Source organism: Rhamphochromis longiceps, linkage group LG9 (genome assembly GCF_057381845.1).
Source record: "Rhamphochromis longiceps isolate RC_006_pf linkage group LG9, R_longiceps_female_GT1.1, whole genome shotgun sequence".
NCBI classification, from domain to species: Eukaryota; Metazoa; Chordata; class Actinopteri; order Cichliformes; family Cichlidae; genus Rhamphochromis; species Rhamphochromis longiceps.
In genome coordinates, this window is record NC_140565.1 from 746,698 (window position 1) to 759,541 (window position 12,844).

At 41.1% G+C, this 12,844-nt stretch overlaps 1 protein-coding gene across 3 annotated transcripts in view; it reads left to right on the forward strand.

Moving 5' to 3' along the window:
* The window catches only part of arhgef4 (Rho guanine nucleotide exchange factor (GEF) 4), a 98,360-nt gene that overhangs the window by 69,113 nt on the left and 16,403 nt on the right, over positions 1-12,844 (forward strand). For all 3 annotated transcript variants that reach the window (XM_085417949.1, XM_085417950.1, XM_085417948.1), the window contains 4 exons: positions 5,359-5,538; positions 5,736-5,936; positions 12,029-12,208; positions 12,482-12,714. In XM_085417949.1, coding sequence (XP_085274075.1) covers positions 5,359-5,538; positions 5,736-5,936; positions 12,029-12,208; positions 12,482-12,714 — 794 coding nt within the window. The remainder of the gene's footprint in view (positions 1-5,358; positions 5,539-5,735; positions 5,937-12,028; positions 12,209-12,481; positions 12,715-12,844) is intronic.

A 12,844-nucleotide genomic window follows, 5' to 3' on the forward strand; every position in this document is an offset into this window, starting at 1 on the left:
TTCAAAGCTGGTTAAATGATACAGTTAACATTCTCAGATAATTTAATAGTTGTAGCTTATGTCTTAATTGTTTTCTTTTAATTTGAAGTTTTTATTTTTATACTTTTTAGAACAGAAATTGTTGAACAGAGTCAGGTTCAAAAGAAGAGTATTTATTGGTAAATAAATAAAATCCAAGTTTATATTTCCAGCATTCTGTTTACCAAGTGGAAAGATATCAGCTAAACAGTTTAAATCAGGGATGTGAACAGACCCAGCTCGGCACCCTTGAAAAACCCAGAACTGGCCCGGCCCTGTAGTATGTGAGGCCAAAGCAGGACAGCCATAGCTCTCCTCAAGCACCAGTAAACCGCACACTTGCAGTCTTTAATGCCTCTCTGCAGCTTCTCTCCTTCTTTTATTTGGGGCGATCGTGGCTCAAGAGTTGGGACTTCGCCTTGTAATCAGAAGGTTGCCGAGTCTCGGTTGTTGTGTCCTTGGGCAAGACACTTCACCCGTTGCCTACTGGTGGTGGTCAGAGGGCCCGGTGGCGCCAGTGTCCGGCAGCCTCGCCTCTGTCAGTGCGCCCCAGGGTGGCTGTGGCTACAATGTAGCTGCCATCACCAGTGTGTGGATGACTGCATGTGTAAAGCGCTTTGGGGTCCTTAGGGACATGTATACAAATACAGGCCATTTTATCCAAAACCCTACAATGTGTCTCACCCCTCCCTGAGCCTGGTTCTGCCGGAGGTTTCTTCCTGTTAAAAGGGAGTTCTTCCTTCCCACTGTCACCAAAGTGCTTGCTCATAGGGGGTTATATGGGGTTTTCTTTGTATTATTGTAGGGTCTTTACCTTACAGTATAAAGCATCCTGAGGACACTGTTGTTGTGATTTGGCGCTGCATAAATAAAATTGAACGGAACCTCATCGTCTTAGAGACTGTGTCTACTCCCAGACCACCCAAACCCAGCAACAATGATTTGAACATAAAACAAAGAAAGAGCAGCACAGTATCCACTAATGCAAAATCTAATAAAACTGTGAAATGTGGCTTAGCGCCTATCCGGTTGTTCAGTGATGACGCGACGAATCCTACTTCCGGGTCTAAAGTAGTCTGCGTTTAATATGGCTTTTGTGTTGTTAACATGTTTAATGTTTTGTATTTTCTTCTATTTGATCTCAAAAAGCTCCTAAAACAGTCAGTGATCACTGTTGACCTCCCTCGGCTTTTATTACCGCTAATCATTTATTTAAGCTCAGTTTTTAAAACCTTAGGATGTAACTACAGCCCAGCCCATGCAGCAGTATATGAATGACTAACCTCGTGTTGTGGATGGATTATCTCAGTTGTTCTCCTGGCTGAAGTTTGGTCCTTTTACAGCATCCTGCCATGTGATTACATTTGTTCCTGACCACCGAGAACACTCACGTTAACTTTTATCAGTGGAAAAAAAGTTAGCTTGTTTATATTATGCTAACATAGCTGTGTCGCTAGCGGTCACGTAGCAAATCATTATATACCAGCTAGCCCAACTTCAGTAACCCTACAAACGTCACTGCTGTTTAGTTTTCTGTCTTCATTTATGCTGGAAGTGATAACAGAGCTGTACGTTTTAATTTGTTTCCAAAACCCCGCAGTCAGGACATGCTATATTGTATTTAGATAGAAGCTAGCGAGCTAACTCCCTGCTAACTTCTAACTCCGTTAAATGTCATAAATTCCGTTTTCATGGATGCCTGGATGTTAAACTCAATTGTTACACCTGGTAGAGCAGAACGCTGATCATTTTATTAAAGATGAAAGACTTTAGACAGTTTTTAACTCTCAGTAATGCCATATGATCGTTTGATATATGGACCTGCAGCGGAGTTTAGGTCCAGACACGGCTAGTGACGTCAGACTGAACAACCGGATTAGTACATAAATCATTTATTGATGAACACATTGATTTACTCTGCACAGCAGGATGATTATGTTAGTTTAAATGAATCAACCCACTCTCCACCATAACTTTCGTGTTCCCTAAAATTTTAACATTGGACAGTCCCTAGATCTAGAAACCCAGGGCAAAAACACACAGCCCAATCACAAGTTTGCCCAAACACAAGCTTCCTCCACCCTCTCTACTTTCAGACTTAAAACTTTCCATTTTTATAAAGCGTATACTTAGGGCTCTATCAGATGACCCTGACTCCTCCTTTAGTTATGCTACAATAAGTCTAGGTCCATGATGCACTGAGCGGTTCTTCTTCATTCAATTATTGTGGGTGATTTTAACAACCATGTGGATGTATCTGTGAAGGTTCTCAGTCATTCAGGTCATCGTAGTCTAAGGAGCTTGGAAAGAAAAGTGTCTAAAGTTTCTTGAAGACGTTTCACCCCTCATCAGAGAAGCTTCTTTGGTTTTAAGAGCAGCTGGTGGAGAGTCCCAGATTTTAAGCCCTATGGGAGCGTACCCCAAGTGGGGATGATAAAAATGACAGCCTCAACACAGCATTTAACCTGCTATTAGTTATTAATCTCTCTCAAAATGTAAAAGAACCCACCCACCACTTTAATCACACTCTGGAGAGTCCTCTTCACACACTGAGGTTAATTATGGAGTTCCACAGGGTTCAGTGCTAGGACCAATTCTGTTTACATTATACATGCTTCCCTTAGGCAGCATCATTAGAAGACATAGCATACATTTACACTGCTATGCAGATGACACCCAGCTCTATCTGTCCATGAAGCCAGATAACACACACCAATGAGTTAAACTGCAGGAATGTCTTAAAGACATAAAGACCTGGATGGCCGCTAACTTTCTGCTTCTTAATTCAGATAAAACTGAGGTTATTGTACTTGGCCCTGAAAAGCTTAGAAATATGGTATCTAACCAGATCCTTACTCTGGATGGCATTACCTTGGCCTCCAGTAACACTGTGAGGAACCTTGGAGTCATTTTTGACTAGGACATGTCCTTCAATGCACATATTAAACAAATATGTAAGACTGCTTTCTTCCATTTGCGCAACATCTCTAAAGTTAGAAATATCCTGTCTCAGAGTGATGCTGAAAAACTAGTTCATGCATTTATTACTTCCAGACTGGACGACTGTAATTCATTATTATCAGGAAGTCCTAAAAACTCCCTGAAAAGCCTTCAGCTGATCCAAAATGCTGCAGCAAGAGTCCTGACAGGGACTAGAAAGAGAGAGCAGATTTCTCCTGTTTTGGCTTCCTGTTAAATCCAGAATTCAAAATCCTGCTCCTCACATACAAGGTCTTAAATAATCAGGCCCCATCTTATCTTAATGACCTTGTAGTACCATATCACCCAATTATCTGTAAGTTAAGCTGTGATGCTTGTGAAAATTTGATTAAAAGCTCAAAATTCATGTCCTCCTTTGCATTTTCCAGTGTCATCCAATGTGCCCGATTTGGGTATTTGCTCAATTCTGTGCCCCGGGCCTTATGTTTGACACCCCTGGTTTGATGTTTTCCAGTGGCAATGGAACTTTGTAACTGCTCCATACAGGCACATTACTGTCAGAGCAGAAGTGTGGGTACGATTTTGTGTGTCTGTGTGTGTATGTGTCTATGCACACACACATACATCTGTGTTAGCAGATGTGTTAGGTCACAAGCAGAATCGGTTTATTACAATTCTGATGTTTAATGAGCCAGTGTTGAAACGACTTAAAATCCCATTGACTGGCTATTGTCAGTCAGCTTCTGTCATCATTTTCCATCAGCACAAACCTCATTAAGAGATGTATTTTTATCTATTATAATTTGTATATTTTATTAACATTCAGATGAGGTCCTGCTGTGTCATTAAAATCTAAATCAAAAGACAAGTGAGCAGAGAGGAGGGATGCTCAGCTGATACATCAGGATTTATGTTGTGTCTGCAGAAATGTGAGGCTGAGCAAAATTATGCATGGTCTTTGTAAGCCTGAAGCCATGATGGCGCAGTGAACCTGGTGGAGCATACAAGGCACCGTGATGATCACCTCAGAGTTTTCCTCAGTAACACTGCTCCCATCTGGGAGGGGTGGCTGTAGCTCAGGAGGTAGAGCAGATCAGCTGCTGACCGGAAGGTTGGTGGTTTGATCCCTGGCTCCCCCAGTTTGCATGCCAAATATCCTTGGGCAAGATACTAACCCCGACTTGCTCTCCGATGCATCCATTGGAGTATGAATGCGTATGAATGATAGTTAGAAAGCACTCACTGTATAGATAATAGTGCTTGTGTGTATGGGGTGAATGCGGCGTGTTGGATAGAGTACTCCAGGAGAGTAGAAAAGTGCTTCCTCTGTTTCTTCTTCTTCCATAATGTATCTCCTTCTAAGTTTAATTTGATTTTAGCTTCTCAGTGATTTTTTATTCTGTGGACGCTGTCAAAACACAAAATGATAGCACACACAGCCGTTAACGGCAGGCTTTAATCTTGGTGGCTCCTGGGTTGTTCCTGAACATACTACCAAATTGTTCTATCCGTTTAACTTGTACTTACATACAGTTTGAGCTGTTGATCCTGTTATGGTATTTGGTGCTATATAAATAAAATTGAGCTGAAATTGAATCCTGGAATCTGCAGCTGTTTAGAAATGGCCCATTAATTCTGGCCGTTCCAAAGCCTTGACTTTAATCCTTTTCAAAAGTTTGTAGACTGTGCTTAAAGCCAGGGCCATACCAGGAAACCAATTAATTTAAGTGAACTCTAGCACTTATGCTAAGAAGAGTGGACAAATATACAGCCAGACTTAGCCATCAACAACATTCAGGCATATCTAAAGCATCTGGTTGAGGTGCACCTTACTAAGAGATATTTTACCAGATATTAGTAGGGCTGTATGTAGACTTTTGACCCTGTGTGAATTAGAAAAAAATCAAAAATATATTAAAACTTGAAATTCTGCTGTGCAGAGTGTGGTGGAAGCGTGCGGACTCAAATGCATGGAGGTGTCTGTAAAGATGAGTGTTAATTACACGAGTGCCTAAAGTAGATCCGATTCCAGAAACAGGAAACTGAAAAAGTACATGGAAAAATACAAACCCTAGGAAAACCAAGAATAAGAGATTTAAAGAAAAGAAAAACTACAATCCAAAAAGCTTAAACTCACTGAGTAAACAGACCCAGGATATAGTAAAGATGTGTACACTCATTTCACCCTAAGAAAAGGAACAGTTAAAAGAAATCAATGCCCAAAATGACCACAACATTCATGCCCATGAAGCGTGTATGCAAGCTTCAGACCACACCTGTACCTGGCTAGAAGGCTGAAAGAGTTCTTACATTAATCCTGTATACCATGACTCTACTGCAGTCCCAACCAGAAGTTGATTGTATGTGACCACAGTCCCTCCTGTTGTTGTTTCTCTGCAGCTCATCAGTGATGGCAGTGTGGTGTATGCAGAGGGGCTCTGGGACCATGTTACCATGGATGACCAGGAGTTAGGTTTCAAGGCCGGTGATGTCATTGAAGTAGTGGATGCAACTAACAAGGAGTGGTGGTGGGGTCGCATCATGGACAGTGAGGGCTGGTTCCCTGCCAGCTTTGTACGGGTGAGAAACTCTGTTCTGACTGTACTCTGGTGCATGTTCAATCATCCAGGTAAGGATATACGGGATATATATCAAAAGACATCAAACTGCTACTAAACTTTGGCATCTGTGAAGAAAAAGATGACATTGAAAGACAGGGTTATTATTTGAGCCACTTAGAGTCATTGCATACTTTTAACACTGCCTGCATTCTCCAGTTGCGTGTGAACCAGGACGAACCCATGGACGAGTATCTGGCCCACCTAGAGGAGGCTCAGGCTGGAGAAGAGGACCGGGCAAGTCTGGGCCTGTTGCTGGGACCTGGTTTACCCTGCAAAGAGCAGATGAGAACAAATGTCATCAATGAGATTATGAGCACAGAGAGAGACTACATCAAGCACCTGAAAGACATCTGTGAGGTTTGCATTGAAATTGATTGGTGTTTTACTTGGGACATATCTGTTCGAGCTTCATCTAGAAATCGATTTCTAGATGAGGAACTTTGTCTGCTTAACTCTCTTGTATGTCTCCAATATATCTGCCAACCCTCTAAATGTCTAAATTCTCCCGTAGTTTCATTGACCATCTCATTTTGCCATTTTTCTCATCCCATTATTTGCTTGACCAGCTCGAACTTTATTGTGAATGACTGTATTACACCTGTTCTGAGTGTCAACACACACTCCCCACAGTATTTAACCTGCAGCCTGATTCAAGTCAAGGGTGCATGATAATGTATACACAGGTTACATCCTTCGATTCATTTTCTTTACCGCTTGTACAAGCTCCAGCACCTGAGTGTCACTGAGCTTAGCCCAACTGTTAATGCATAAGAGGCCTGAGGATTGATCACAGGGCTGACAAATAAGGACAAACTGTCATTTACATTCACATTAATATCTATGAAATGTAGATATTTATGAGTAAATCATGTCTTTGGACTGTGGGCAGAGTACAGACCAGCACAGGGACTTGCTGAATGAATTACAACCCTCTCTTAGCTTTTGTTGTTGCCTCTTTTTTTTAAGAGCAAGACTTTAAAACGTGCAATATTTTGTAATAACAAAAAAAGACAAACAATGCTTCTTTATTAAAGTGTACAACAAGCCAGAGTCACATTTTCAACAGACATGTCATCTTCCAGGTCAGAACTTTAATGTAAGAATTCAGTTCAGTTCAGTTTTATTTATACATCAAACTAGATTCGCCTCAAAACCCTTTACAATGTGCAACAGAGACCCTACAATAATACAGGAGCCCCAAAGATCAAGCACTTGGCAACAGTGGGAAGGTAAAACTCCCTTTTAAAAGGAAGAAACCTCCCTCATGGAGGGGGCGGCCAGTTTGGTTTGAGGAGAGGGAGACAGGACCAAAGACACCCTGTGGAAGAGAAGGTTAATACTCCAAGAATGCAAAATTCCACCAAAGCACTCACTCCCTGGGCACTATTTACTTTGGCTTTGTATACATTTATGAGTTTTCTGGCTCTTTCCTTTAACGACAAATCTATCTATCTATCTATGTATATATATATATATATATATATATATTAGGGGTGCAACGATACACAAAATTCACGGTTCGGTTCGATACTTTGATGTCACGGTTCGATATTTTTTCGATACAAAAAAAATGTTCATGCCTTTTTAATTTGTCATTTATTAAAATTATAAATATATATTTTAACTCAAAAGTACAGTTTTTAAATTTAACCCTAACCCTTGTGCGTGTTTTTTTATTTTGACAGCGAATGCGCACCTGCGGACCACTTATGTGCAGCCCTGGTTATTTAGCTCATCATATTGCAGCCACAGAAATTCTTTTGTCCATGAAACCATAAAGCTGCACTTTCTTTTTGCCTTATAGTCTGATTTGTCATAACTTCTCCGTTTTGTGGTAAGCTTTTCTTTGGCTGTCACTTCTTCACCCTGACCTGTCTTATTTGGCTCAGCAGAACTAAAATATATATCCTGCTGCTTTTACACACGCACTCACATAAGCTCAGCGATTCTCTGCGCGATCAACCTCTCACATGTTTAAGCTGCGGGAGATTTCACTTGTCATGTTTGCATAGTAAGCTAACGATTAATAAGATGATGTCAGAGGAATTGGTGCACAAATTATCATCACTCACCGATCAGTGCTGTCGCTCTCTATACACAGTTCGCACGATTGCAAAGTGAAAGCAAAAAAACAAGCGCAAATTCAAACTACATTTCTGAAAGAATGCAAAAGCATTGACATATATTTTTCCTTCCTACAATAGCCCGACGGGAAAAATCGCTAGCCCTGGGACATCGGGCTAGCGATATTGCGAGCCCTGTATCTGATTGAGGAATACAGGGCTAGCGAGAATTTAATTTTCATCACGTTTCTCCTCGTACGTTCACGGCTCCTTTTGCTCACGTTAAAATGCTGCTGCAGAGGAAATTTAATCACCACGTTTACAGAGAAATGTCTCTTTCCAAAATAAAAGCTATACTATACGCTTCTTCTGGGCTATATTCTCAGCAGCATATTAAACATATCAGGTCCCCATAAGGAGAATCATGTGCTAACGGCTGTCTAAATGACTCGGCTAAAGTTAGTAGCATGCTTGTTGTTTTTGTCTTTGCACTAGGATGATGTCGGCGTAAATGTGCAGTCATATTCGTTGTGTTCCCACTAGTGCTTTCAGGTTAATCTCGTTGAAATGACCTTAACGCCACAACACGGCAAATCTCCGTTAACGAGCTACCGCCGATCGCCCCGTGCATGGGGCTAGACGGCCAACACGTTAACGAGCTAACTGCGCTAACACACTAGCTCCCACCCATGTAATTGAGCATTGCATGGCACATCCAACATACTGTTTTACTTTAGTCCATGACTCGCTTACTTCAGGGTCATACGTCACATGAAAACCAAAATAGTTCCAAACGCCAGATCTGAATGAGGGTGAGGGAGGTTCAATTTGCCATGTTGCAAGGAGAGCTTAGCTTCTGTCTCACTAGCTTGCCCTGCGCTCTTCCTTCTGACTATGCTGTCTGTGTTGAGTGCTCAGTGGATCTGCGCTCGACAGTGCAGCCTAGGCGGAGTAGTTGAACGCAGATCCACTGAGCGCTCAACACAGACAGCATCGTCAGAAGGAAAGTTGATAAAATAAATTACAAATGTTGTATTGTTCGATACATATGCGTACCGAACCGAAAGCACTGTATCGAACGGTTCAATATCGATACGAATATCGTTGCACCCCTAATAAATATATATATATATATATATATATATATATATACACACACAGTGGGGCAAAAAAGTATTTAGTCAGCCACCGATTGTGCAAGTTCCCCCACTTAAAATATAGCCTCTGTAGAAATTATCCACACCCTCACTTACCTTAACTGCACTACTGTATAGCCCTGTGTAAACAATCATTCTGTACATACGATAATTTTTAACCCTACAACTGTTTACAACTTGCACAGTTCCCATTTCTGTATAGCTGTATATCTCAGATTCCTGTAAAGTTATTTATTTCATATTCTGTATAGTTTTTCATATTTATATCCTGTCCATATCCTGTCCATAGCTTGTACTCACTACAGCCTGTACATACTTATAGTTATAGAATATTCACAACATACTTCATACCATGTACATTATAACATAATAGACCCATTTCTGTAATATACTTACATATCTATATTATTGCTAATATATATTGTAATATATCTATATCACTAAGCACTTCTGGATGGATGCAAACTGCATTTCGTTGCCCTGTACCTGTGCATGTGCAATGACAATAAAGTTGAATTCTATTCTATTCTATTAAAATGATGACAGAGGTCAGTAATTTGCACCAGAGGTACACTTCAACTGTGAGAGACAGAATGTGAAAAAAAATCCATGAATCCACATGGTAGGATTTGTAAAGAATTTATTCGTAAATCAGGGTGGAAAATAAGTATTTGGTCAATAACAAAAATACAACTCAATACTTTGTAACATAACCTTTGTTGGCAATAACAGAGGTCAAACGTTTACTATAGGTCTTTACCAGGTTTGCACACACAGTAGCTGGTATTTTGGCCCATTCCTCCATGCAGAGCTTCTCGAGAGCAGTGATGTTTTGGGGCTGTCGCCGAGCAACACGGACTTTCAACTCCCGCCACAGATTTTCTATGGGGTTGAGGTCTGGAGACTGGCTAGGCCACTCCAGGACTTTCAAATGCTTCTTACGGAGCCACTCCTTTGTTGCCCGGGCGGTGTGTTTTGGATCATTGTCATGTTGGAAGACCCAGCCTCGTTTCATCTTCAAAGTTCTCACTGATGGAAGGAGGTTCTGGCTCAAAATCTCACGATACATGGCCCCATTCATTCTGTCCTTAACACGGATCAGTCGTCCTGTCCCCTTGGCAGAAAAACAGCCCCATAGCATGATGTTTCCACCCCCATGCTTCACAGTAGGTATGGTGTTCTTGGGATGCAACTCAGTATTCTTCTTCCTCCAAACATGACGAGTTGAGTTTATACCAAAAAGTTCTACTTTGGTTTCATCTGACCACATGACATTCTCCCAATCCTCTGCTGTATCATCCATGTGCTCTCTGGCAAACTTCAGACGGGCCTGGACATGCACTGGCTTCAGCAGCGGAACACGTCTGGCACTGCGGGATTTGATTCCCTGCCGTTGTAGTGTTTTACTGATGGTGACCTTTGTTACTTTGGTCCCAGCTCTCTGCAGGTCATTCACCAGGTCCCCCCGTGTGGTTCTGGGATCTTTGCTCGCCGTTCTCATGATCATTTTGACCCCACGGGATGAGATCTTGCGTGGAGCCCCAGATCGAGGGAGATTATCAGTGGTCTTGTATGTCTTCCATTTTCCGATGATTGCTCCCACAGTTGATTTTTTCACACCAAGCTGCTTGCCTATTGTAGATTCACTCTTCCCAGTCTGGTGCAGGTCTACAATACTTTTCCTGGTGTCCTTCGAAAGCTCTTTGGTCTTGGCCATGGCGGAGTTTGGAGTCTGACTGTTTGAGGCTGTGGACAGGTGTCTTTTATACAGATGATGAGTTCAAACAGGTGCCATTCATACAGGTAACGAGTGGGGGACAGAAAAGCTTCTTACAGAAGACGTTACAGGTCTGTGAGAGCCAGAGATTTTCCTTGTTTGAGGTGACCAAATACTTATTTTCCACCCTAATTTACGAATAAATTCTTTACAAATCCTACCATGTGAATTCATGGATTTTTTTTTTTTCACATTCTGTCTCTCACAGTTGAAGTGTACCTCTGGTGCAAATTACTGACCTCTGTCATCATTTTAAGTGGGGGAACTTGCACAATCGGTGGCTGACTAAATACTTTTTTGCCCCACTGTGTGTGTATATATATATATATATATATATATATATATATATATATATATATATATATATATATATATATATATATATATATAGATATTTAATTCTTTTTTTTGAAAATGGATTGTTAAATTAACTTACGTTATAATTTTTTTTGGGGGCAATTTATTGCTTAAAATGGAATTTCAGGTTTTCATTATTTATAATTGCCATATACCAGTTTCATTGCCTAAATCTTGCCAATAAAAGCAAAAGTAACAGAATTAATTTTTAAATACAAAAAGACATTTTAGGAAAGTTTGACCTTATTAGATCTCCAGGACAATATTAAATTGTATTGAAGAAATTTTCAAAATGTGATGATGCCAGCATCAGCTCAGTTTCAATTCAGTTGTATTTATATTGCGCCAAATCACAGCAACAGTTGTCTCACTTGCAACATCACTGGTATGCACTGAGTTACACTACGTTCTTCTTTTAGAAGGGTTCAGTTTTTGATTAGCAAAACATTCACCAACGGTTATACTTTATCTCACCAGTTTAATTTCACATAGCAGTAGTTTTGCATATACACTTTCATAACAAGTTTTAAAAACCACTTTTCCAGTTCTCACACCCATCTGCACTTACACAAAGGACAATTTACATCTAAATGTTGGCAAGTATACTCCTAAACTTCATAAACTTCATTCTTATTACTACTGAAATGATAACACTGTGGCCCATTTTGATTGGGGGGGGGGGGGGGGGGGGGTGAGCATGCGCATAATGAGAACCAACATAAGCCCAGAGGCCCCAAGTGGCTGCAACCAACAGCAAAGACCAAGCTGCACTGGACAGCAGCATGCTGAGCAAAAAAGCACATTGGACGTTCTCCACCAGCGCCCAAGGCCCCCCAGCAAGATCCTGTCAGTGATTCTAAGTCCCTTTATTTGGCCCCCAAACCTGACCTGCATGTAGGAAAAAGAACTTTGGAAATCTGTCCTCCAGCATCAGGAAATCTGGGCCTGAACTCTGAGATAGTCTGAAATGTACAAATGACCAAATTCAAACCAAGTGGAAAAATGAGAGAGAACAGTTAGTCTGTGAACACACTGTGCTCTGTGTATGTTTGACATCTAAAATCAGCAGGTTTTCCTCCTGTCTCTGCCCCTCAGGGTTACATCAAACAGTGCCGCAAAAGGACAGACATGTTCACTGAAGAGCAGCTTCGTACCATCTTTGGGAATATCGAAGAGATCTACCGATTCCAAAGGAAGTTCCTCAAAGGTCTCGAGCAGAAGTTCAACAAGGAGCAGCCACATCTGAGTGAGATTGGTTGCTGCTTCCTTGAACATGTAAGCTGAATCAAAAAACAACAAAAAATCTTCAACTGGTTTTCTTAAAACCTTTAGAAAACCAGTTAACCCACACACACACTTCTGCTTTCAGTCCTTCTGAGTTGTCCATTTCATAGTGCTTATATTACACCTACATTTTTTTGCCTGATTAATTGAAAATGCTTTATGATGTTTCATGACAGGTCTGAGAGGTGTTTTCAGTCACATATTAAACACTCTTCCCACACCATTCTCTCACCTCTAGCCCGACTTGTTGTTGTCTGTGTTCAGCAAACAGATTTCCAGATCTATTCAGAGTATTGCAACAACCACCCCAATGCCTGCATCCAACTCTCCAAGTTGATGAAGGTCAACAAGTATGTATTCTTCTTTGAGGCTTGCCGACTGCTTCAGAAGATGATTGACATATCTTTGGATGGTTTTTTGCTGACTCCAGTTCAGAAGATCTGCAAGTACCCGCTGCAGCTGGCAGAACTGCTCAAATATACCAACCCTCAGCACAGGTGACTGTAAGCTCTTTGACAAACTGTCAGAATTTAAGTGCTCCCGAGCTAGCGAGGGTCCAGTTGGCTCCTCTCTATGACATACATTTCATCAGTAGACGAATCCAAAAATCCATGCAGACAGTCACAT